The sequence below is a fragment of the Ovis canadensis genome, chromosome 18, assembly GCF_042477335.2.
Source record: "Ovis canadensis isolate MfBH-ARS-UI-01 breed Bighorn chromosome 18, ARS-UI_OviCan_v2, whole genome shotgun sequence".
Taxonomy (NCBI): Eukaryota; Metazoa; Chordata; class Mammalia; order Artiodactyla; family Bovidae; genus Ovis; species Ovis canadensis.
This window is the reverse complement of record NC_091262.1, coordinates 69,015,743-69,042,160: the sequence shown is the minus strand read 5'-3', so window position 1 is coordinate 69,042,160 and position 26,418 is coordinate 69,015,743. Positions and strand designations below refer to the sequence as shown.

General features: G+C 42.3%; 2 protein-coding genes and 1 non-coding gene across 4 annotated transcripts in view; 1 reads left to right on the top strand and 2 right to left on the bottom strand.

Moving 5' to 3' along the window:
- The first annotated feature begins 2,883 nt into the window (after positions 1-2,883).
- On the top strand, positions 2,884-6,587 carry ELL3 (elongation factor for RNA polymerase II 3). Of its 2 annotated transcripts, XM_069558852.1 has the most exons (11): positions 2,884-3,452; positions 3,687-3,722; positions 4,070-4,185; positions 4,309-4,510; positions 4,591-4,670; positions 4,799-4,874; positions 5,057-5,231; positions 5,322-5,364; positions 5,471-5,642; positions 5,865-5,909; positions 5,987-6,587. In XM_069558852.1, the coding sequence occupies exons 1-11, from the start codon at positions 3,321-3,323 to the stop codon at positions 6,095-6,097; spliced, it is 1,188 nt and encodes a 395-aa protein (XP_069414953.1). In that variant the 5' UTR covers positions 2,884-3,320; the 3' UTR covers positions 6,098-6,587. The 2 variants fall into 2 exon arrangements, with proteins under 2 accessions (XP_069414953.1, XP_069414952.1); XM_069558851.1 differs by having other exon boundaries at positions 3,228-3,722.
- A 1,042-nt stretch (positions 6,588-7,629) lies between these two features.
- PDIA3 (protein disulfide isomerase family A member 3) overlaps positions 7,630-26,418 on the bottom strand; it is a 20,323-nt gene continuing 1,534 nt past the window's right edge. Inside the window, exons 2-13 of the mRNA XM_069558850.1 lie at positions 21,717-21,795; positions 19,787-19,904; positions 16,645-16,752; positions 15,049-15,178; positions 11,916-12,032; positions 11,639-11,764; positions 10,906-11,088; positions 9,954-10,062; positions 9,301-9,429; positions 8,693-8,772; positions 8,284-8,341; positions 7,630-8,073 (exon numbers count right to left, since the gene is read on the bottom strand). Coding sequence (XP_069414951.1) covers positions 7,960-8,073; positions 8,284-8,341; positions 8,693-8,772; positions 9,301-9,429; positions 9,954-10,062; positions 10,906-11,088; positions 11,639-11,764; positions 11,916-12,032; positions 15,049-15,178; positions 16,645-16,752; positions 19,787-19,904; positions 21,717-21,795 — 1,351 coding nt within the window. The 3' untranslated portion in view covers positions 7,630-7,959. The remainder of the gene's footprint in view (positions 8,074-8,283; positions 8,342-8,692; positions 8,773-9,300; positions 9,430-9,953; positions 10,063-10,905; positions 11,089-11,638; positions 11,765-11,915; positions 12,033-15,048; positions 15,179-16,644; positions 16,753-19,786; positions 19,905-21,716; positions 21,796-26,418) is intronic.
- On the bottom strand, positions 20,885-20,989 carry LOC138424054 (U6 spliceosomal RNA). Its single transcript, XR_011250624.1, has one exon. It is a non-coding gene; the product is annotated as a U6 spliceosomal RNA (small nuclear RNA).

Here is a 26,418-nt window from a genome sequence, read left to right as displayed (position 1 = left end):
TATCGAGCTTTTTCACCTTTCCAGTTTGTTTCAAATGCCAAATGACTGTAGAATGGTCGACAGTGAGTTCTTGAGCGACCTCTCGTGTAGTTGTAAGAGGATCAGCTTCAGTGAGTCTCTCAATTGGTGGTTCCAATGTCAAATGGTGAAGTTCAACAATGCAAAACTGCAATTACTTTTACACCAACCTAACCGCCTCATGCGAAGAGTTGACTCATTGGAAAAGACTTTGATGCTGGGAGGGATTGGGGGCAGGAGAAGAAGGGGACGACAGAGGATGAGATGGCTGGATAGCATCACTGACTCGATGGACGCTAGTCTGAGTGAACTCCGGGAGTTGGTGATGGACAGGGAGGCCTGGTGTGCTGCGATTCATGGGGTCGCAAAGAGTCGGACACGACTGAGCAACTGAACTGAACTGAACTGAATAGCATTTATCTGTTTAATGCTACCAAGTTTACATTTCTAGCCCAGTCATTCCTCACCATCTCCAAACTTATCTATACAACTTCATGCTCCACACCCCCATGTGGATTCTAACAAACTCAAAGTGTTCAGAACTAACCCTATTCCACCAGCAATGTTTCCTACCTCATTTGATGACAATTTCATCCTTCTAGTTGTTCTAGCCAAAAATCCCCGTTATTCTTGATGCCATTTCTCTATCACATGCATCACATTCAATCCTTCAGGGAATCCTGTCGGCTCTACCCTCAGTATGTCCAGAACCCTATCCCTTCTCCCACCTCTGGTCCTGGTGCAATTTGCCACCATCTCTAGCTTGGATTACTGCAATAGTCTCCTAACAGGTCATACTGCTTTTGTCCTTGTCCCCTACAGTCTATTCTTAACAGCAGCCACAGTGAGGCTTTAAAAATAGAAGTGACTTCATGTGATTCCTCTGTTCAAAACCCTACTTTGACTCCTCATTTCACTCCAAGTAAAAGCCAAAGTCCTTACAGTGGCCCACAAGGACCTACCCCTGCTTCTTACCTTCCTGACTTCATCTCTCGCTACTGTCTTCCTCAGTTACCTTGTTCCTGTTACACTGGCCTCGGCTATTCCCCACAGTATCCACGCATACTCCTGACTTACAGAGTTTGCACAGGCTAGTTAGTTCCTATGCCTAGAAAACAGTTCCTCCAACTGTGTAGCTTGGCCAGTCCCCTCACTTCCTTTAAGACATTGCTCCCACTAGAAAAAAAGGTGCCTGTGTGGGGAGTGAATTCCTTAGTGATCCAGTGGTTAGGACTCAGTGGTTTCACTGCTGAGGGAGGGCCTGGGTTCAAAACCTGGTTGCGGAACTAAGATTCTGCAAGCCACGCAGCATGGCCATTAGAAAAAAAAAAAGACATTGCTCAAATTTCCTTTTCTCCAGAAGGCCTTCTTGAATCATCTTACTTAATATACAGTCAGCCCTCTCTACCCTCCTCTTCTTCCTCCTCCATTTCTAAACCTTCTACCTTTTACCTTGCTCTCTCTCTTTCTCTTTTCTTTCTTTTTTTTTTACTATAGCTCTTATTACCTTTTAACATATACTATATTTTTGTTTTGTTTTTACTTAAAAATTAAAAAATTTTTTTATTTATCTTTTTTTCTAATATTCACCTTATTTCTTATGTTTATTTCTTTGATGCATATCTAGTGTCTCCTTCCCTTCTAGGATATAAGCTCTCCCCAAACAAGAATCTGTTCATTGATGTATCCCAAGGATCTAGTACAGCATCAGGGACAAAGTAAATGCTCAGTAAATATTTGTTGAATGAATAAATGAAAAATGTGGATAGTGATACTCACTCTAAAAAGTTACTGTAGGGATTAAGTAACATACAGAGATCCTGACACACTGTTAGATCCCCACCTCCCTTCTCTCTTCCTCAAATGTCTTCCCTAGTTGCCTCTTACAGCATTGCTTCTTCTCTCCTCTTTGGACATTTTAACCATTATAATCACTCCTTTGAGTTTAAATCCAGGAAAATCCAACAAAAGGCCACAGATATCATCTGAGAATCTAAAGGACCCTGGGAAACCAGCTCTACCCACTGCCACAACTGTTTATCAGATTAGGAAATTGTTACCCAGAGAAGCAGAGAGCCTGAGGAGAGGGCTAGGTCAATGTTTTGTTGTTGAAGTTAGATTTAAAAATCAACTTTAGGGAGTTCCCTGGTAGTCACCACTCTGAGCTTTCACTTAAAAAAAAAAAAAAAGAAAGAAAGAAAGAAAGAAACTTTATTGAGGTATATTTACTGACATTAAAATAGATACATTTTTTAAGTGTACAATTTGATGAGTTTTCACAAATGTAAGGGCATTAAAGTCATCAGGGATTTAGCAGAGGTATCCTGGCCAGGAAAGAGAACACCACCAGGGCTTTTGGGAAACAGGGCCAAGTGGAAACATAAAGGGCCGACAGGAGATTATTGGTCCTGAGGTTTCACTGAAGCAGGATCTGCACCTCTGGGATGTCTGGCAACTTCGCGGCACCTCTTGGTCCTCCCGAGGGAGTGAGCCAGCTCTCTTTCACAGCAGTCTCCACCAATCTCCCATGTACAGACCACGAGGGGAGACCTGGGACTGAGTTCTGTCTCTTGCCTGTCTTGCGACTCCCCTGCCATCAACCACTGCCCGCATCTCTGCGGATCCATGGGGAGCGCTCCAGCTTGAGAAGTCAAGCTTCTCTCCTGCCGCCACACCCACCTGGCCCGATTTCCTCTTCATTCTTAGTTAGAAGCCGGTTTCGGGTCAGCAGCAGTACCACTGGCTGGGAAAAGCCAAAGGGCTACGCCAGGTGCTGGCCTCTGGAATCGCCCCTCGGGTCTGCCCTCCTCCGGTTCCTTGGGGCTCTTGGCGTGATGAGCTGGCCCCGCCCAGCAACCAGTAGCTATCTCTCGCCCTTCTGCACCTAAAACCCTCTAGGGGGTTGCAGGTTCAGCTTCACTTAGAGACCGCAGCTCTTGAGTTAAGGTTAGGTAGAAAAACTCAGGCAGGAATTGGGACTCGGGTGAGGCGTCTGAAGCTGGCCGCAGACTTTCTCTCCGGAACTGGGAGAGCCTCTTCCGAAAGCCCTAAGAGCTGCCCGCCCATGCAAGAAAAAACCGCTGGGGTTGGTGCTGCGAACATCTGGGGAAGAGCGAGGTGCCGCCCCCGGCGACTGGGAAATCCCTGGGGTGGCGCCGGCTGTGGGTGGGGCCGGGGTGGGGTCCCGGCGGAGGGCGGGGCCTACCTGGGCGCCAGGGTGTGCCAGCCTAGCCCTGCACAGCCGAGGTGGTAGTGGCCCGGGTCGGTGGCTCGCGCTCTACCTGCCCCTGAACCTCGCAGCTATGGAGGGACCCCAGGAGCTTCTGAGTGGGAAGCTCCAGCTCTGCTTCACCCCGGCTGCCCGGACCAGCCTCCTACTGCTCAGGCTCAACGACGCAGCACTGCGAGCGCTGCAAGAGTGTCATCAGCAACAGGTAGGGCTGGCCCGGGCCCCATCCTCTCTATCCCCTGCCTGTCCGGAGGTCGGGTCTCAGTCGGCGACCCCGGCGAAGGAACCTGGGGGTGGAGAGCAGCATCCTCGGGCTCTGGCCTCCCCAACTCTCCAAGTGAAGCCCGCTAGGCAAGTCCCCCCACCCCGGGCTCCCGACGCCGGATCCTGGGGACGCCGTTTCTGCTGCTCTTGGCTCAAGTCTGTGCTCTGCCCGCAGGTTCGGCCAGTGATTGCTTTCCAAGGCAACCGAGGGGTAAGCGCGGGTCTGGGGTGTGTGGAGGTGAAGTGCAGGGAGAACAGACATGGGCTTCACGAAGGGATCGTCAGGGCGGGAGGCTGAGAGCAGTCACGGTCTGATGAAGTTTCGAGAACTGAACCCAAAATGGGGGAAATCGGGGCTACTGGGGTTGGTCCCAAGAGGCTGCAGTTGAAGAGACTGCAGCGACTTAACCTCCTGAGGAACTCAGGCCCAGCTGCACCTCGTGTGCTAACGAGCCCCAAGGGACCCATCTTCAGTCTTCGGCTGGCTCAGGGAGGAACAGCACTGGTTGGGAGGAGGAACTGACTTTCATGGGGTTTACTGTCTCCTTTCACCCACAGTACCTGAGGCTCCCAGGTCCCCACTGGTCCTGCCTCTTTTCCTTCATAGTGTCTCAGTGTGGCCAGGAGGGCCCTGGTGGTCCAGGCTTGGACCTTGTGTGCCAGCGCCTAGGCAGGTAAGGAAAATGGGTAGCAGGTAAGAATTTGTGGTAGGTCAGGGAAGGGGATGTCCACAGTTTCTTAAAAGTTCTCCACCCTCCTGTTTTATGTGTTGGTTTTTTTTAACCACCTTTTCCCAGGTCTGGTCCTAACCGCCTCCACTGCCTGGGTCCACTCAGGGGGCGCCTCACGATTTGGGCAGCTATGGATTCTATCCCAGCTCCATCTGCAGTTCAGAGACACAACCGGACTGAAGATACCAGGGATCGCAAGAGCTGGCAGAATGTGGGAGACTATCTTGAAGGAGACACAATTTCACAGTCACAGATGGCACTAGAAGAGGTGAGGCCAGAAAGTGCAGGGAGTTAGGATAAAGTGGGGCAAAGCCTGAAGCCATGTGCCCCTGCCACTTTCCCTGCCAGGTGCCAGACCCACTGGCAAGAAGCCAAGGACAGTCACTCCCAGGATCCTCGAGGGAACACGTGGCGCAGTGGGAAGTGAGGTACTTGGGGCAGGGTGGGACTAACCCAGGACGCTCCAGAATTCTCTAATCGCCACTCTAACTGCTGTGATAAGAGATGGAGCCCTACTTTCTACCCTGGGCTTGATCTCTCCTATTCCCTCTCCTAGGAACCAGACCCTTCTTCCAAACAGAGATCCTGATCAGGCACTGCCTCCCTCTGCTAGCCAGAAACATGTGGACAAGGTAAGTTGTAATAGCAAGGGTTTTTCTAAAAGAGTTGTGTCCAATGACGCTAACATTTTAAAACTGAGAGCTTATCATTTTCATGCTCCCAGAGCTCATTATATGGAAGTAAGTTTTGAGAGAAGGGCAGAATAGGGGGCTTCTGGATTACTGTTTATGTTCCTGAGATATGTTCCCAACAGAAACGTTCAGCGCCTGCAGCTATGGTAGAATTAAAACAAAAGAGGCTCAGAACTCTAGCTCCAAGTCCCCTACAAGGACTGCCCAGTCAGGACTTACAGGAGGAAGATTGGGAGCAAGAAGATAAAGATGAAGACATGGGTCCCAGGCTGGAACACAGTCCCTCAGTTCAAGCAGGTGAGTTAAAGAGAGGGTGAAACTGCCATAGTGGGGAGGGAAAAAAAAAAAAAGCGTTATCATCACCTTCATGTCTTGTTTCCTTTCTAGATTCTGAATCCCCAAGCCCTGAAGAAGTACCAGATTACCTCCTGTGAGTCCCTTGCCATTCCCAATTTTATCAAGCCTTGTGCATTCCTGGGAGCTGGAAGCTTTGGGGGTCAATGATACTGATAGTGACAACACTCTGCTCCTGGCAGGCAATACAGGGCCATCCACAGTGCAGAACAGCAACATGCCTATGAGCAGGACTTTGAGACAGATTATGCCGAATACCGCATCCTGCATGCTCGTGTTGGGGCTGCAAGCCAAAGGTTCATAGAGCTGGCAGCTGAGATGAACAATGTTCAGCGAGGAACTCCAGAACACAAGGTAAGGACTGGATGAACCCAGGCTGGCTTTCAAGTTCTGCTGGCCATAAACTCCCTGCTAATTGCCCATAAGTGTGTTTGTTCAATGACCAAAGTGAGAAGCAAGTCTGTTTTGAGAGAAAAATTAGTCTGCCTAATTTGGTATAATGAGAAGTTACTTTAGTCCCTAAGAGAGCTGGAGATTTTTTTTCTCTAAACTTGGTGCTAACATTTTCTGTTTCAGGTGCTGGAAGAAAAGATAGTCCAGGAATATAAAAAGTTCAGGAAGGTAAGACTGGGCCTGGGAATGGTAGCAAGAAGGCAGAACTGACTTTTTTTTTTGACATGGGTGCTTTTTCTCTGCAGCGGTACCCAGGTTACAGGGAAGAGAAGCGCCGCTGTGAGTACTTGCATCAGAAACTGTCCCACATCAAAGGTCTCATCTTGGAGTTTGAGGAAAAGAACAGGGGCAGCTGAAGCTGACACATGGCTCTTTACCCTACTGTGATATGAAAGAAAAAAGCAGCTATTAACTGAGAGGACAGTTGTCTGCTCTTCGTCTTGCTGAGTCCAAAATGGCAAGTAGGAGAGCTGCTCTAGGTTCTTGAGGTTTGGTTCTCATTATTACCATATTTAAATTTGTAGGGCATGGGCACAGTGCCAAGACTCCACAGCTGTGCCAGGAGTTATCCCGTAACTGAAAACTAGGCAAAGTAGCAGAGGCTTGGCTTCTCCACCTTTAGTTCAGCCAAGTCTTTTTCAAATCCTGAGAAATGACACCATTTCCAAGATATCTTGAGAACATTAGAATTTACCTGGTAGCTTCCCTGAAAAAACCTTTGGTAACAAAACTAAAGGAACTTGTAATACAACAGGACATAATGGGAAAGGGCTTAGGTGTTACCCATGTACTAGAAGTTAATTCTTTTACAAACATGGCTAAAAAAATTAAAACTGATTGCTTCTATGTCAAAGTTTTATGTTTTCCTTAAATCCTCCAAGGTAGTGGTTCTCACCCTCGCTTGTGTATATGAACCACTTCTGGGGCTCTCTAGAAAATTAGATCCTTAGATCCCACCCCAGGTCTTTTTTTAAAAATATATTTTTTATTATTTTATTTGGCTGCGCCAAGTCTTGGTTGTGGCATGTGAACTCTCAGTTGCAGCATGTGGGACCTAGTTCCATGAACAGGGAGATCAAACCTGGGCCCTCTGCATTAGGAACGTTAGTAAACTCTCTTTCTCCAAACATGGAGAATGAGGATCACCTACAACTAGGGGTCCTATCTAGAAGTATCCAATAACTCAAAACTATAACTGTAGATAGGATTTGGATTTACCCAAAAAAAGGAAGAGGGAAATGGTTCAATTCTTTTGCCAGTCCTATCCTTTTTGTTCCTCACTGCTGCATAAGAAAGTGGATATTTCACTCACAACCAAGAAGGACACTGCCTTTCCCGTTTCCCCTGGAGAAGGAAGTTAACAACCACACCCTGGGCTTTGGGGGAGAGAGCTGTACCCATCAGTGTCAGCAATTCCTGAAACAGCTTGAATGAACCCCAACCTGGTGCCACACCCACACAGGGCATTTCTGGGCAGAGAATAGCCCCTGGGAGGTATAAACATGCTCAGCTGCATGGCAAGGATAAATAGCAACCCAACCTTAGGGCATGGGAGGCCAGCAACAGCCCAACAAGAAAGGTCCTTCACCTGTTCTATAAGGATAGAAGGAGATGAAATTTGGAAATGATTTGCAGGTGATTAACTATGGACCCAGTGCAGACAGCTGTACGGACCATCATGGTAGTTACTCGCCCTACACATAACTGTTTAATGAAAATCTAAAATATGGTTCTAGCTACATTTCAAATGCTCAACAGCAATAGGTATTAGGCAATGAAGATTATAGAACATTTCTATCATAGCTATTCATCATTTCTATCAAAGTTCTACTGGACACTGCTGGTCTAGAGAACCTCTGGTTCCCCAACTCATGGAGAAAAGACAGTATAAAGGGGGCGCATTTATTGTCACTGTTCCAAATGTACAAAAAAAATTAGAAAATAACCCCCCAACTCAATTCCCCCCACCCCCACAACATTCCCCTCAACACAAATAATTTTTCCCAAAACCACAAACATAAACTGGTTCTGGTATTTTCATAAACAGTGCAGCTAAGAAACAGTTTAGAGAAAATTTAACAGGACTCAGATTATAACCATTCTGTCCTCTCAGCCCTGAGAGGCAGTAATTCCATACGGGTCCCAGTCCTCCCCATTGGTTTTCCCATCTCTGGTGGAAAAGTCCTTTGACAAAGTGGTATGATGTTTGGCTGCTGCTTTAGAGATCCTCCTGTGCCTTCTTCTTCTTCTTGGGTTTTTCTTCTTGAATTACAGGGGGGTTTGTAGCCTCTCGCTTTAGATAGCTAATAAAATCACTTAATTCACGGCCACCCTGAAAACAGAAAGATAACTCTGAAAATTTAACCTTTTAAAAAACTGTGGGTTTTCTCCCCTCTCAATAGGAAGCCTTTTGTATTTTAAAAAGCACATGAGCAACCATATTGACCATTAGAGTTGAGTTTCCACTTATATAAATTCAGTTAAAGAACTGGATCTGTATGCGTGTGTCTGTATTTGTGGGGAGATGAGACAATGCACTTACTTCATATTTCTTTGGATTCTGCTTCTTGTTGGCTGGAGAGAAGTAGATGGTAGGAAAACTGGGAAAAGAAGAAAGAGTTGAAGAAATTTCAGAGTAACTCTAATATACACTTCCCTAATAACTGTTTCTAGGAATAACTTTTCTTCATGATTTCTAATCTGACCAGATACTTTGTCCTTCAGTGACAAGGTTACATCCTATTAGAACACAGGAATATGAAAGCTCACAAGGTCTGGGGCAGTCATGAGGGCCCATGCTGCAGAAACCTGAAGCCAGGAAGGCACTGGTGGTTCTGTGTTCAATTGGGATATGAGGACTCTCCAAACCATGCCCAATATAAAAATGATTTACAAGCTCATTTTTTCCTATCAATTGCCTAGACACTTTTACTAGCTTTTAATCTACTTACCCTCTGACTTCATATGGAGAAGGCACATCGTTGGCTGTAGCATCCATCTTGGCTATGACAATATTTGGATCTTTTCTGAGCTGTTAATAAAAAGGTTAGGTCTTTAAGTTTCAAGTTTTCAGTGAAGAGGGACACAGTCAATTTAGGACTTAAAACCATTAACAGCTGGATAGGTTTTTTTGCTGAGCCGGAAAAAGTAGTGATACTTTCAGAAGTATCAAACTTCCCATAAACTTCCCTTTTCTCTCTTGGTTCCTACATATTAAGACTATATACAGACACCTGCAAAATTACCTGGCCTAAGGAAGACATCAGCTAAGACAAGTGATTTAAGATGGAGGAATATAATGAATTCATATAAGCCATTACCAAATTCAGAGGCCAAGGTACTTTTAATCATAATCTAGATGGAGTCTGAGGAGTGGAAAGTTAAAGCAGGTATCTAAGGCACTGAGTAAGCTCAGAGTACAGTCAGGAGACAGTGCACAGGAGACAGCTGAAAGAAAATCCACCAGTGCCTAAGTTCTGAACTAATTAGGGTAACTATTAATCAATAGCCGATGCTAACTTCCAACTCAAATTCAATTTATAATATACTTCGCACTTACCTTCTCTCCCAGTTCTTTATACTTAGGCTCCAGATTCTTACAGTGACCACACCAAGGAGCATAAAACTCAATCAGCACATCTTTATCTTCATTATTCACTATTTCATCAAAATTCTCTGCTACCACTACCTGGAAAACACAGAAGATTCACTAGTTGGTAAGGCCAGTTGAATACACTCATGAGCTGTATTTGTTCCTGGACTCAATCCCTCTCAAACTGGTTGTGTTGCCACTGAAAATACATTACTGAAATCCAACTTGCACTTTCAGGCTTTATTAAGATATTACCATTCCCCAGAAAGCAACTCACTCCCGTGTCTGTCACCTGTCAGACTGAGTTCAAAAAGTCACAGGAAACAAGTGCTACCCAACTCTTCCTTAAAATAATCTTACAGCAACAATCTTACAACTACTCTTAGGGGTTAGCTTGTTCTGTCCCAAAGAGTCACTGAGCCCTAATACAAATATCATAAAATTCCCCTATTAAGCATTATGAGCTCTGCCAATGCTTAATTTATGATGAGAGAGGTAAGGACAAACAAAAACAGAAACTCAATAGCCAACCTTGTCTTCACTGAGACCCAGCATTTTGGGAATAAAGAAATGAGGAGAGGCAGCTGTGTAGGGGTTCGAGGTCCCTGTGAGCACCTCACCTTTACAGGCCCATCATTGCTCTCTGGGATAGGCTCAGACTTCAGGTATCTCTTCAGGTTGCCATCGAAGTAATCCTCCAGGAACCTCTCAAGAGCCTTGCCATCACGCCTGATATTAGAAAGACAAAGATGAGCTTGTTAACATACTCCCACCAATGAGAGAACTAAAGGTAATTTTTAGAGAAGTTTCCACTTTAGCTTAACTGTTTCTGTTTTAGCTTAAGTTTCAACCCTAGGAAGTAACTGGAAGTTTAAAAAAAAAAAAAAAGCGGGGGGGGGGTCCTCATTTCTCAATATGCAGAACTACAGACTGAATGAGAAACCACCACCTTCTTGTACTTCTAGTGTTCTTTGTGGATTAGAAAGGTCAGAGAAAGAAGAACACATTGGTCCTTCTGGAAATTCAATTCTGCAAAAGAACCAGGTCTTACTTTGTTGCTCTGGAGAACAGTGCCTATTTATGGTATCTTGTTCTACTGGCTTCACTCACAGGAAAATTTTCTCTTGTTTTAATCTCCCAAAGTCTCAGAAGGTGATGGTCAAAACTGTCTGGTTTTGTCTTAAGATGTCTCCAATTTCCTGAGTTTACTTTAGGCCAATGTGGTATTCCAAGAACAAAGACATTCTGTAGGGATGGGAGGGGACTAGTTTGGTCTGAAATTACATCAGTCTCAAAGAGGCTATCTAGTGTTCTCTATTTACTATATTTAATGGCAGGGTGGAAATAGTCATGTAAGAATTCCAAGCTGCCATCTTTTTTGCTTTTCAAAATTTATTAAGAATCATGATCCTTAAAATATCTATAACTAATTAATTCAGAAAAATGACAGTCATGGGTCTTAACCTAGCTTCACATTCCAGTGTTCTTCTTTATACATCCTCAGTAGTGTCAAAGGCTTTAACGGCGTCTTTGCAGAATCAAATCCCAAACCCACGCTAACTTGTAACTCACGAGAACTCCTCCTGCATGACAAACTTCTCTCCTTTTGCGGTTCTGACAGCAACAACAGGAATCTCTCCAGTAGTGCTTTCCAAGCCAAAATCTGAAAGTTCATGGCTAAAGGTTTTGCGGCTAGCTACAGCAAAATGGAGTTTCTTTCCAGCATCCAGGAATTTCTTTGCCACCATCATCACTCTGTGGGAAACAAGGGAGATTTATGCCAAGAGTACACCAGGATGGTAAATCACTTCTGAAACCAAGAAGCAAGAAAGTAGAAAGCAACATTTAAGAGTCCCTGCAGCCCTCTGGAATCAGTCTGAACTTGTATTCTTGTGCACTGACATAGGATTATGGTGTACTCCAAGGTCCTACTGAACTTCACTGCCAAACCAGTGATATTCAGGCAAACAGTCCATTCCCACTGAATGCTGCCATATTATATAATATAAAATACTGCAGGCATTAATAACTAATCCAGAATGAAAATCTGTAAAGTGCACTGAGGGTCTCAATGGGCAACAAGGCACAATGTGTTAAAGGACATTTTAGATGGCATCTGCACCTTTTCTGGGAGGGCAGGAATCAGCTGTATCACAAGGCAAAGGAACACCTGTGGAAGATATGCCCAGTAGTTTTTGGAAATAGTTTATTTGTCCTTGATCACACATGGCAACAGGATAGTTAGAAGAAACTGTTTATGCACTGCGGAAACTTGTCTACAAAGGGGAGAAGTTATTCTTATTACCTGTTTCTCCAGTAGTTGGAACCTTTAGCGTTCTTTTCGTAGTCCACATCATAGTAAGCGATAAGTAAATCCTTGCCCTGTAGTAAATCTTTATTGTCTTCTGTCATGTGAGGGCAGATACCAAAACTGAAATGACAGAATCCATTATCAAATTTGGCAGGTTTTTATCTATATTATGAAGTTAACATTAAATAACTGATAGTATGCTTAATAACTAGGATGAAAAAAACTAAAATGAAGCCAAGAAATGCCAAAAAAAGTATAAAGATGTACTCACATGTTTTCCTGAATAAATCTTTTAATCTTCCCACTGGTCATTTTCTGTTCTGTATATGACACAGTCCTGTCTTCAAACTTGTTCGTCAGATGGGAAGGACGAAACAAGGTGATACCCCTTAAAAAAAAAAATTTAGTAGGTTGACAGCAGAAGAACTATCTCCCATCTTTTATTATTTAAAGCTCAAACTATCTACAACATGATCCTCTCATCAACGCTAAGGAGCTTACCACTTTAATCTCAAGTGCAATGACTGGTTTTAATAAACCTAGGTTGGAAAGTTAGGAGACCTTAATTCTAATTCTTGTTCTACCAACTAACTTCAAAGATCTTCGGCCAGCTATCAGTTCAATTCTTCAGTGCTTCAGCTTTTACATCAGTACGAAAGGGGGTTAGAGTAGACAATTTCCACACCTTTAAAAACATCAGAAAAAAGTACCCAACATACCCCAAAGCCCCAATATGTACAAATAAGAGAAAGTAGAACTTGCTCTTATTGGAAGCTATCTTGCCCTGACACTCTCCTTGAAAATTCAACTTTCCCATACACTGACACTCTCCTTGAAAATTCAACTTTCCCATACAGTAAGAAAATTACTTCAATAGAGAAAATATAGTTAAGATCCCTTCCAGTTATAGAAATTCTATATGATTATAGATAATGTTTAGGTTCAGTTCATTAGAAATTTTTTGATTCTAGATTTTTCTATCCCAGTAAACCCAGTTTACGTAATTTTCCCTTGCTGGTAATACTTTGCCTCTCTCCCTAAGCCAAGTTTTCCTCATTCCACTGAACATTTGAAGGAAATTCCTTTTTACTTTATAGCCTTTTATTTAGCTAACACCGAACCCCAATTTGGTTCTGAGTCACCGATTTGTATCTAATACAAACATTCCCAGAAAATATCACTGTTCTAACCATTAGTGTCTTGCCTCTTGCTTTTACTTCTCCTTCATTCATTCCTCCTCTCCATACTATACACACCCATATACAGCTATATCACTTGTTTGGGGCTAGGTGTCAGCATCTTCAAGTCCTTATAGCCCCCTCTCAACTCTTCCAACATTAACTATGAACTTTATGTCAATTTTAAAACACAGGTATTTTCATAGCATACAGGGAAACTACATAGCGAAAAAGGACCTAATACAAACATGCTGGGCAACCAAGAATCTAAATCTAAGACTTTTACTTTTTAAAGCAGCATTGGCCTCTTGATGAAAGTGAAAGAGGAGATTGAAAAAGTTGGCTTAAAGCTCAACATTCAGAAAACTAAGATCACGGCATCTGGTCCCATCACTTCATGGGAAATAGATGGGGAAACAGTGTCAGACTTTATTTTTTTGGAGCCCAAAATCACTGCAGATGGTGGTTGCAGCCATGAAATCAAAAGACGCTTACTCCTTGGAAGGAGAGTTATGACCAACCCAGACAGCATATTCAAAAGCAGAGACATTACTTTGCCAACAAAGGTCTGTCTAGTCAAGGCTATGGTTTTTCCAGTGGTCATGTACGGATGTGAGAGTTGGACTGTGAAGAAAGCTGAGTGCCAAAGAATTGATGCTTTTGAACTGTGGTGTTGGAGAAGACTCTTGAGAGTCCCTTGGACTGCAAGGAGATTCAACCAGTCCATTCTAAAGGAGATCAGTCCTGGGTGTTCTTTGGAAGGACTGATGCTGAAGCTGAAGCCCCAATCCTTTGGCCACCTCATGCAAAGAGTTGACTCACTGGAAAAGACTCTGATGCTGGGAGGGATTGGGGGCAAGAGGAAAAGGGGACGATAGAGGATGAGATGGCTGGATGGCATCACCGACTCAATGGACATGAGTTGGGGTGAATTCCGGGAGTTGGTGATGGACAGGGAGGCCTGGTGTGCTGCAATTCATGGGGTCACAAAGAGTCGGACATAACTGAGCGACTGAACTGACAGACTGACCAAGTTTCAGAGCAGCTGCTGTCAAAAAATTGAAATCAGTTCCAGATGTGATCTTTAATGATGATATGGCATTGGGGTACACATGAAGGCCTTAGGACACCCTTCTTACAAAGTCTCCTAAATAAGACTTCTGATCAGAGGCTGATCGCTGCCTTTAATGGCAAGTGTGAGAGGCAGACACAGTGAACAAATCTAAGGTTAACAGGCTGATATGTGGTGTGCTTAATGAGCATAGAGCCTCATGGCAAAGCCCAACAACTGTGCAGCCAGATCGTCCAGCAGCACAGGTTCTATCCTAGCTCTGCCACGTATAGCGACTAAAGCTTAACCTCCTTGTGCCACCTTGAGACTCTCCTGACTGCTCTGCCATCCCTCCCCTTTCAAACCTCCACTATATGAGTGCCACTGACTTTTCCTCTGAAACACAAAATTCATCACATGACTCTCTAGCTCAAAGTCTTTCAATGGCTCTCAAATGTCTAAATGATAAAATCTACATTTTTCTGTATGGCACTTAGGTCTTCTCTAGTTTGGTCTCTGCTGACCTCTCCAACCTTACCTTTCACGATGACCTCATCTATGAACAATACTTCAGCAGTAATACAGGTTCCAACACACCTAGGTTATTTCACATCTCGAGGCCTTCCCTCCTGCTGTTCTACATGGAATAATCTTTATCTCCCACCATAACCTGCCCAGAAAAATTTATCTTTCAAGATACACCTCAAGAGTCACTTTCTCTATGAATTTTTTTTTCCCCTGATACTACTCCTGATCCCTCCTATGTACTTCTGGTACTCTGCCTAATTTCTATCAGAATACCTGTAATGCTCACTGACACTTGTATTTTTTAATATATTTACTATCTCCTGCTACTAGATGCCCCTCAAGGGCAGCAACAGTTTCCAGAACTTAGCTTACTGCCTAATACGTGCTCAGTAAAGCTTTTGGAAAAATTAGGCTTAAAAACCACCAGTTCAGTCTAGTCCAGTGGTTAGGATTCCACCTTCCAATGCAGGGGGCTGGGTTTGATCCCTGATTGGGAAACTAAGATCCCATATGCCACGAGGCATGGCCAAAAGATTTTTTAAAATCTTAAAAAAAAAAAAAAGAAAGAAAAGAAAAACAACACCAGTTCACACAATAGTACTCGGTCAAGGTGCATATCTACAAGGGCATTCAACTCAGTTACTTACTCTCCATCATCATCGTATTTGTTCACCAGAGATTCAATATTGGTATGTGCAAACCGGTAGTTATCCCTCAAGTTGCTGGCTGCTTTTAGAAACTCAGAGTGAGCTTCACTGAATAAATCCTTGAAAAAACCTATACAGAAAATGTCAAACACAAGAAAGAAACAGTAAGTGCTGAGACATATTCAAAACTTTAAAACTCCTCTATTCGTCAAAGCCTTTATTATGGATAAGCAGAGCAAGATAGGGAGGATCAGTTCTGCTTCGCCATGACTACTGAGGATATTCAACAAAATATTTAGGATAACAATCCTTTCTCTACCCTTAAAAAAAAATGTTCTTGAGGAAGCTGAGGGAGATAATTTGTCAGGGTTCAAGTCTTAATTCTAGTTTTGCACAGTTGAAAAATTTGAGCATATTGCTTAACTCCTTAGAGCTTCAGGGACTATTTTAGGTGTCAGAGGAGTTAATAAGGCAGCATGTCAAAATAAAATGTAAATTAATTCACCATATTTTTTCTATGTCTTGTATCTTCAGAACTTCAAATCTAGTAAAGTGTTTATTAAATGTCTACTTATGGTTAACTCCTTGTAAAAAATACAGACTCAGGGCTTCCCAGGTGGCAAAGAGGTAAAGAATCCACGTACAATGCAGGGGACACGGGTTCGATCCTTAGGCCGGGAAGATCCCACATGCCGCAGAGCAGCTAGTCCTGCACACCACAATTACTGAGCCTGAACTTTGGAGCCTGAGAACTGTAATTACTAAAGCTCGAGTGCCCTAGACCCCATGCTCTGCAGTAAGAGAAGATACTGCAATGAGAAGTCCTTGCACCGCAACCAGAGAGTAGCCCCTGCAACTAGAGAAAAGTCTGCATAGCAACAAAGACGGAGAGCAGCCGATATAAATAAAACACACATACATACACAGAATGAGTAAAATCCGGATAAGAAGTGACTTTTAGTCAAACTTAAATGATAGACCATCCTCTACTGCCAGAAAGTCAGTTTTATTACAATAACAAGGAGATTAAGAGAAGCACAAGGCTGTATGTTTAAATTTAAGTCAAATGTATTATACAACACATTTAAAGCAAAACAAAGAACACTCAAGATGTAGAATGTGTTTAACTGGTGAAGTTATTTTAAAAATAATGAGATATGCTAACATCTGAAAAAGCAAAGATTGCTGTAAAAATACACACAAAGCCAGCAATTCAATCTTAAATTGTAAATTCTTCTACAACTGTGAAAGTAGCAGCTACAGAGGTTTATCACTTACTTATACCCTCCCCCTTTAAAATCCCATTTTCAGTCTTATTATCTGAGTTAAATCTCAGGAGTTTAAGAAGTAACAGGAAAAACTAAAGCTATTCCTATTTTAGTTGACATTAAATCTTTACATCTGTAAGAATACCAAGCCACTCAAATAAAAACCACTTTTCCCCCATATTACATTAATAGTAACGCTGACCTAGTTTTGCGAGTTGTCTTTTAACTGCCCAGAAGGCTTCCTAAACAATTTTAACCTGATTGTTTACTCAGAGGACTTTTGAAACCATATTGACGATCTGGTGGCACAATCAAACTTGCTACTTACCCACCACAGAAGCATCTTTATCATTAATGAACTTTTCAAATTCTTCCTCAGACTTGAGAGGAACTGAAGCAGGTCCAGCCTGTTTCTTCAGGTGGCTGACAATTCCATCTTAAAAGACAAAAGATTATAGCAACACAAATTTATAATTTTTGAAAAGTAACCAACCATTCACCTGATTTAAAGCTGGAAAAGTTAAACATATACAATGACATTTTCTTCCTGTCCCTAGTTACCCAGTTTCCTCCTCATAGGATAACACGTCAGTTTTTTATATATCCCTCCAGACATACTTTCTTTGCTCCTCTAAAGGTAGCATACACATACGCTGCTCTGTATTTTGTTTTTGCCATTTAATAAAATTTAGAGATAATTACGTCAGTAAACATACAGAGTTATCTCAATCTTTATTGCCACATAGTATTCCACTGTATGGATGTAACATAATTTAACCAGCCACAATTGATGAACGTTTGTTTCCAATTTCTTGCTGCTATGATACTGCCATAAACAACCTTGTACTAATGTCCTTTTACACATGATTGAGTCTATCTGTAGGGTAACTTCCTAAAAGTGGACTCACTGGGTCAAAAAGAGGACATGCGTTTATCACTGTTAACTGGCTCCCAAAGAGACGGTCCTTATTTATAGCCCTACCAGTTATACAGGGAAGTGTTTACAGCCACATAAATGATGCCCTTGAGCACGCTGCTCTCTGCCTCAGTCTTTCAGATAACCACCTGGCTTCCTTCCTCACTTCCTCCTTTAGGTCTTCACTCAAAATGTCATCTTCTGGTGGCAGAGTAGGTGAGAATCCACCTGCCAATGCAGGGGACACGGGCTTGATTCCTTGTCCGGGAAGATCCCACATGCTGAGGAGCAAGTCAGCCCACGCACCACAACTACTGAAGCCTGCATGCTTGAGGGCCAAGAGCCCAGCTACTGAGTCCCTGTGTGTAGGGCCCCGCGCTCACGCGCCGAGAGGCCCGTGCGCCACAGCTAGAGAGGCACCCCAGGGCTGGGCAGAAAAAGCCTGGGCGCAGCAACCAGAAGGTAAAGGAATGCGTTCTAAAAATAGGTACATTGAATCAGGTAACAAATCCTTGGCCTCATATAAATTATCATAAAGAACTTTACCTCAGGGGTATGATGAACAGTGTTACTTTTTCCCTGAGTATTTAAAATTCTCTGAGAGGTATAACAGGAGTGCTGAGCAACCAGTTTATTACTGATCTCCTGGAGCTTACAATATAAGTAAATCTCTAACTAAATCCCCAAATAAGTAAGCAATCTAAAGTATCAGATAGTGGGACTTTCCTGGTAGTGCAGTGGGTAAGACTCCGGCTCTCAATGCAGGGAGTTCGATCCCTGGTTGGGGAACCAGATCCTGCATGCATCCTGCAACTCAGAAGTCCACGAGTTGCAACTAAGATCCAGCACAGCTAACAAATTAATTAAACAAAGAATATTAAAATATATATTATCAGATAGTAACCAGTGCTATGCAGAGAATGAAGAGGCTGTTAAGTGTATGACTGGCTACCTTAGGTTTGGTAGTCTGTTAGAAAGAGAATTTGGTTGGGGCATGGCATACTACCCAGTTTGTGAAATCTTAGTTCCCCGACCAGGGATTAAACCCAGGTCCCAGCAGTGAAAGCACCAGTGTACCACCAGGCAATTCCCTGGGAAGTGAAATTTAAGCCAGGATCTGAATGACAAAAAGCAGCCATGCAAACATGGGGGAAGGTCATCTCAGACTGTGAAGACAATCAGGACAAAGGTCCTAAAGTGAAACAGTCTTGAGGTGACATTCGAGTTAGGCAGGGGCCATGTTATATAGAGCTTTGTGTACAAGTAACAATCATACACGCTGAAAAAATTCCACGTCACCTAAAATGCCCAAACTGAGTGAACCTTCCTCTTAGCTGTTAAAATATGCCCAGTTAATTGTGAGACTCAAGATAAAACTGTCCAAAATATATTTTCTCATCCATTATGGGCCCTACCAACCAGGGCCAGACCACTTACCTCCCAAACCTCTCCTGTCATCCTTGCTAATTATATTCCAGCCACAAGGTCCTTCTGTCCCTTGAACACATCAAGCTCAGTGATGTCTTAGGGTCTTTCTGCACCTGTTTTCCCTCTGCCTGGAAAGCTCTGGTCCACATATTCTCATGGCTAGCTCCTTCTGAGCATTCAGCTCAAAGGTTACCTCCATAATCACCATTATAATTATGTAGTACTCCTACCCCCAATCACTATCACATCATACAGTTTTATTTTTCTCCTCTTTAATGCTCTTATAACTAACTGAATTTATCTTATCCATATAGATTATTGATGTGTATAATAATATAGCATACACACTGACTACTAAAGGAATCTCATACAAGTGGAATGACATAGTATTTGTCTCTTAGTGACTGGCTTATCTCACTTAGCATGTTTTCAAGGTTCACCATTTCACAGCACATCAGAACTAACTTTTTAAGACTGAGTAATATTCCACTGTATTAAATACAATTTATATATAATTCTTCTAGACTCTGCTTTTAATTCTTTTAAGTATATACTCAGAAGTGCAACTGGTGGATCATACAGTAATTGTATCTTTTTCGGAACTGCTGTGCTGTTTTCCATAGTGGCTGCATGCACTATTTTATGTCAAATTCACATCAACATTGCACAAGAGTTCCAATTTCGCCACATCCTTGCCAACACCTGTTCTTTTCTTTTTTAGTAGTAGTTATCCTGATGGATGTGATGTGGTTATCTATGTATGATATTTTTAAACCTGTGTGCTGCCTTCATTGCCCAGAATATAAGCATCATAAGAGTGAGAACCACGGCTGCTTTATTCATCAATAAATTCTGGGCACCATACTCTAGTATCTGGCAGAGTCAGTACTCAATAAATACCTGTCAAATAAAAAAATGCCTGGTAAACCTTATAAATCAACCGTAAGCATTTTCTATATTACTTACATAATCTGTTCAGTTAGCAAAGTCTTTTGTCAAGTGTCCAAAATTGACCTCTTAGATGAGGAATTTTTAAGTATGTTGTATAGAAAATGTCATGTTTCCACTACAAAGAACAGAGGACCCAAAGAGTTCCAATTTCCAAAATGTAATTCAGGTTCCTTACCGGCAGTCCTAGGCCCATCATAGGCACCTGATTCTTCACCATCTCTAAATATCTTCAGGGTTGGATACCCACTCACTCCATACTTATTACAGGTGTTCGTGTTGGCAGTACAATCCACCTAAAGATGAAAATACATGAACCATTTGTTATCCAAAAATCTGCTGCAGGCTTTTCCCACATTCCCAAAACATGAAGAGTGGTCAAATCAAAATATCAAGCAATTCTTGACACGCATCCCACAGACACTAGCTTTTAAAGGCAGACTGGTGTTGGTCTAGCTACATCAGAACCACCTAACAGGAACTCTAAAATTTAGATTCCAGGGCCTCCTATAAAATGCACAAATGACTATTTAAATTCTACCCTGGGAGTCTCTATTGTCTAAAGTAATTATTCCACCCTTTCCCCATCCCTCAGAATATGCGAGGGATAAATCACTTAAATTAGTAATAGTGGATTACTTTGATAATGATTATCATCAATGGGATGTATGGATTGATATATCACCATCAGGTGTGGTATAATTTGATTTAGCAAGTCACAAATGGTTATTAGCAAAGGTACGGATATTTAAACAAGCTCCCTGAGCTAGTCTGAATCTGGGCTAAACTATAACATGACAGATAGATCTAGTGAGACCTACCAGGAAGACAAAAAACAATTTTCCATCTATTTAACCACTTCTTCTGAGCAAGGTAATGCAGCCAGCACTTTGCATGTATTACCTCATTTAATCTACACAAGATTCTGAGGAATGATCCCAATGCCTTAACATAACTATTCTGAAGTTCAGAATAGTAATGTATCTATAGTAACACAGGTGACAGCTACATGAGGCAGGAACAAAATCATGACAAACTTTTTCTTTTTAAAATTAATTTATTTATTGAAAGATAATCGCTTTACAGAATTTTGCTGTTTTCTGTCAAACCTCAACATGAATCAGCCATAGGTATACATGTATCCCCTCCTTTTTGAACCTCCCTCCCATCTCCCTCCCCATCCCACCCCTCTAGGTTGATACAGAGCCCCTGTTTGAGTTTCCTGAGCCATACAGCAAATTCCTGTTGGCTATCCATTTTACATATGGTAATGTACAAAAATATGGAACACTTCAAGAATCTGGGCATCATCCTTGCACAGGGGCCATGCTCATCTTCTCTGTATCATTCCAATTTTAGTATATGCACTGCCGAAGCGAGCACCAAACTCTTTTCTATGGCAAGTTGCCACAGAACATCAGGATTAAAAGTAGCTTTCAGGAATTCTTCGGGTCGTCCAGCGGCTAAGAGTCCATGCTCCCAATGCTGGGGGCCTGGGTTCAATCCCTCATCAGGGAACTAGATCCAACATGCTGCAACTAAAACCCAGTGCAGCCAAAGTAATAAATTAAAAAAAAAAATCAGTTTTCAAAAACAGCCCTATATAGGTAGGTATGAATTATTTACTTGAGGCTGGTAAGATATGAACTTTTAGACTGGAGCAACTAGGAGTTTGCGACACAACAATGACAAATTCTGGAAGCATTACTTTGACTGTAAAAGCAAATACTAAGTTTACAGTTGACCAGTTACTCACTTAACATCCTCTTGTCATCTTCCTATTCCCATCACTGTGACTAGCATATAGTAATTTAGGGAACTCATTTACTCTGATAATTTTCCTCTAACCTTGTCTACTGTAATTTTACTTTCCATATTTGCCCCTTCTTATTTACCATATATCTTACTTTTTTCTTACGCCAGTATTTCCCTTAGTTTCACCACTTTTAATCTTTCAAACCCATAATCAACAGTCAGTTGTGTATCTGCCCAGAACCTTGTTTTCTCTCTTCTTAGCAATTATGAACAAAGAAAATCAATGTTAATTGTTAACCAATTACTATTTAAAATACTTTGTTTCCTTTAATGAAGAATTTGCCTATACTCACCTTTGCTAATGGGACTATTCCTTTTAATCTGGTAGCTGCAGCTTCATACTCTGGGGCAAGCTTTTTGCAGTGTCCACACCTATGTAAATATGTTAAAGAAAAAGATTATATATCCTATAAGTTTGTTAATTTTGTTTCTCTAGGAAGGACTTCAAATTATACTACTACTTTTGACTAACAGCTGCTTCCAAAAGAAAACACATCACCTGAACAACCTCCAGCACTGATAAGGTTAATCAAATCTCTGAGAAGTAAAGGTACAATTATCTCAAGCCTGTGATCTACTCTGTAGGACTGACTCAGTCAAAAACAGCATCTATCTTCTCAATTAAAAGTGCAGTGGGGGTGGGAGGATAAACTGGGCATCTGGAATTAACATATACACAATACTGTATGGTAAATAAGGGCTTACCGTATGGCACAGGGAACTATATTCAACATCTTGTAATAACCTATAATGGGAAAGAATCTAAAAGCTGTACCCAAGAAGCAAGCCTGCTTTTTACGGCTACACAGTTCCCCTGACTATAGCAGCTCATGAGGATAAAGTGAAAGTGAAAGTGAAGTCACTCAGTCGTGTCCGACTCTTTGCGACCCGAGGACTGTAGCCCACCAAGCTCCTCCGTCCAGGGGATTCTCCAGGCAAGAATACTGGAGTGGGTTGCCATTTCCTTCTCCAGGGGATCTTCCCAACCCAGGGATCGAACCCAGGTCTCCCACATTGCAGGCAGACACTTTAACCTTTGTACCACCAGCGAAGCCCTACACAGTTCACCTGACTATAACAACTCATGAGGATAAAGCATTCTGTCAATTAGGGTATTTTCCCAGAGGGCCATCATAACACCTGCTCCTCTGCCCAGAAGCCCTACCAGTCCCTTAGGCACACTGTACTTGCAACATGGGAAACAGTATATCAGTACACAGCTAGCATCACTATATATCATCTCTTCAAAACCAACAGGGTGCAGATGGAACCCTTAGAGAAGGTGCATAGTTCTTCCACCTCTCCACAGACAGCAAAAATAGAATTAGAAAACATACGGAAGGAAACAAGGAAGAAATTTGAGCTGACATATTTCATAGCCAAAAGTCACACATTTTATTTAGTAATGGATGAATAAGTAACTCTTTGCCCCCCAAAACGTTTAAACCAAAATAAAGAATTTATATTCTTCAAAGTCCGTAGAAGTCCTACTCAAAAATAATCATCAGAAAGCTGACACCGAAAAAGAGTAATATTAAAAAAAACCGTAACATTAGATGTTGCTTAGGGTCGCTGACAGAGAAGGCAGTGGCAACCCACTCCAGTACTCTGGCCTAGACAATCCCATGGACGTAGGAGCCTGGTGGGCTGCAGTCCATGGGGTCGCTAAGAGTTGGACACGACTGAGCGACATCACTTTTACACATTGGAGAAGGAAATGGAAGCCACTCCAGTGTTCTTGCCTGGAGAATCCCAGGGACAGGGGAGCCTGGTTGCCTGCCGTCTATGGGGACACACACGGAGTTGGACATGTCTTAAGTGACTCAGCAGCAGCAGGATCGCTGAATAATTGATGCTTTTGAATTGTGGTGTTGGAGAAGGCTCTTGGAGAATCCCTTTAACTGCAAGATCAAACCAGTCAATCCTAAAGGACATCAACCCTGAATATTCATTGGAATAACTGATGCTGAAGCTGAAGCTCCAATACTTTGACTACCTGATGAGAAGAACTGACTCACTGGAAAAGACCCTGATGCTGGGAAAGATTGAAGGCAGGAAAAGGGACGACAGAGGATGAGATGGTTGGATGGCATCACCAAATCAATGGACATGAGTTTGAGGAAGCTCCGGGAGTTGGTGAAGGACAGGGAAGCCTGGCATACTGCAGTCCATGGGGTTGCAAAGAGTCAGACATGACCGAGTGACTGAACAGAACTAGGGTCACAGACATATTTACTAAAAGTACAGAAGAACCAAATGATAAAAACCGAATTCAGGACAAGGGAGTGTGTAACATGGGGAAAGGGCACACAGAAGACTTCAACTGTACTCGCTTTATTTTTTAGACTGGGCAGGTAGTGAATTAATGGTATTCCTTATAGTGTATTTCACAGATGCACATTTTACTGCATTAGAACATCAAAAACTGGGATATGGCTTGCAATCACATCATGGTTTCAGTGGTAGCATTTCTTACTTTGTGAGACATAAAATATGGTATTACTCATTATATCCTCTGTATTCCATAATATATTAAAAAATTCATGCACGTGGGTTGTAACAAAAATACACAAATCCCAACTGATTTAATAAAATAACCAAATTAGCTGAGAAATCTAGGCTTCTGGGAACATAATATGGGTGCAAAGGTTAAAAATGAATGTGTATTAAGGAACTGATCTGGGTCTTAGATTTGAGGCTTCATATAGGACAGGATAGGGTATTTTACAGAAGGGAATAGTAGAGCAAAAGTAAAATTACCAGTAAGAATGATTCATTCAAGAGAACTATGAAGGGCTTTTTCTTTTTGATAACAGACAATAAATGTGTTATATGTATTAAGAGATTTCTGTTGAATACATATGTAGTAATTGTCCAAAAAGAATGAGGCAACAGATTTATGAATAGTTTTACTTCAGCTACCTTTAAACATCTGAAGAGAATAGTATAAAATAATTAGGCCAGATGAGTGGGTCTCACGGAGAAGGCAATGGCACCCCACTCTAGTACTCTTGCCTGGAAAATCCCATGGACAGATGAGCCTGGTAGGCTGCAGTCCATGGGGTCGCTAAGAGTTGGACATGACTGAGTGACTTCAATTTCACTTTTTACTTTCATGTACTGGAGAAGGAAATGGCAACCCCCTCCAGTGTTCTTGCCTGGAGAATCCCAGGGACAGGGGAGCCTGGTGGGCTGCCATCTATGGGGTCGCACAGAGTCGGACACGACTGAAGCGACTTAGCAGCAGCAGCGGAGGGAGCAACCAATTAGTGGTCCAGAGAAGTTAACTACTGAGCTAAATCTTACTGAAAAGATCAAGTTGGGATGGGAGAGGGGGAGGCAATTCCAAGGAAAGAAATCAGTATAAGAAAAATATTAACTATTCCACTTTATACTATCCATGTAGTCTTTTCCTATATCTATAAGTATCATTAATTAATACTATTGCCCCAGAGGACAGGGCACAAACCTACAACACACGCAGATGCTGAAGACTTAAAACTTCACACTGACCAGTAATTTTCAGAAATGATCACGTTTAAATAGTTCTACTTATTCCCAAAGAAATTCAGATACTCCCATTCTTCCAAATTACATAGATGATGACTCCATAATGGAAATATTAGGCTACAGAATCAGCTGCAAAGAAATCTGTCACTTTCACTTGTAAAACGAAAGTGGAAAAAATACCCTAAGACAAATAAGAGAAACAACTTGCTCAAAACAGGTCCATTTTACTCTTAACAAGGATTCTTTAACTGTTCCTATCTCACGTGTAACAAGAGTACAAAGGAATAATAGCAGCTGGAAAACATTTTCAGCTAAAATATTAATAAATAAAAATAGCTGAATGTGAAGAAATAAGGACATCATCAACAGACTTCCTTGATTCCAAACTACTCATTCAGCAAACTGATCCTTCCTGCAGGCATTATGGAGGATGACTCTACCTTCCAGACCAGTTAAAAGGTGACACCACAGCAGAGGTCCACCCAACTTTAGGGACAGTTTAGTGCACAATGGGCTGTGCAGTTCTTAGGGAAGCACATGTAACAATTTAAAGTAGCACGTGCAAGCGTGCTGAGTCTCTTCAGTCATGTCCCACTCTGTGCAACCCCATGGACTATAGTCCACCAGGCTCCTCTGTCCAAAGGATTCTCCAGGCAAGAATACTGGAGTGGGTTGCCATGCCCTCCTCCTGGGAATCTTCCTGACCCAAGGATCGAACCCGAGTCTCTCTTATCTCCTGCACTGCCAGGCCAGCTCTTTACCACTAGCACCCCCAGGGAAGCCCTTAAAGTAACACAGAACACCTCAATTGTAAAAATAAAAATCTCCTTTAAACTAACAGTCTGATAGCCCACAATTCTCCAGCAATTCACTTCATATTGACCCCTGTAGTCACAGAGGCACCTCCCAGTTTTGACACAGCTCCACACAGCCGTTCTAATTACTGGAACACCCCCTCAAAGTCAACAGCATTGTTATTTGATTGAGACCAGTTGTTTGTGAGAGAATGTGAGTTCTAGAGATGTATAAAGACCACCTGTGATGTGTAACCAGTACTGCTAGTTAGTGGTGGGAACACCCTAGATGCAAAGTCTATCAGAAGTTGAAAATGTGTTGCTAAGCACACCCTTCTGGTTCAGGTGGTCTTCATTACAGGATTTCTAGTGTACCCTCAAGTCGGCTGAGCCCCTGTAGAGTGAAGACCAGAGTTACTGACAGAAGTAAATGCAAGTTAGCCACTAACTTTCTTTTACTTAGACTTCTGAATACAAATAGTTTTTTTAATTAAGGGTCACTGTGGCAGGAGAAAAATTAAGTACTGTAATTAGCATGGTTATATTGAGCCGTCCCCAGAGTTAAGATAATCATTGTTTGCTATGATAAATATCTTGCGGTTTAAAAAAAAAAAAAGCCAACATTCAGGTTTCCTGGGCCAGAAATTCTATTTGCTCTCTCCCCACCCCCACCCCCAGTCAGCTGTATCCT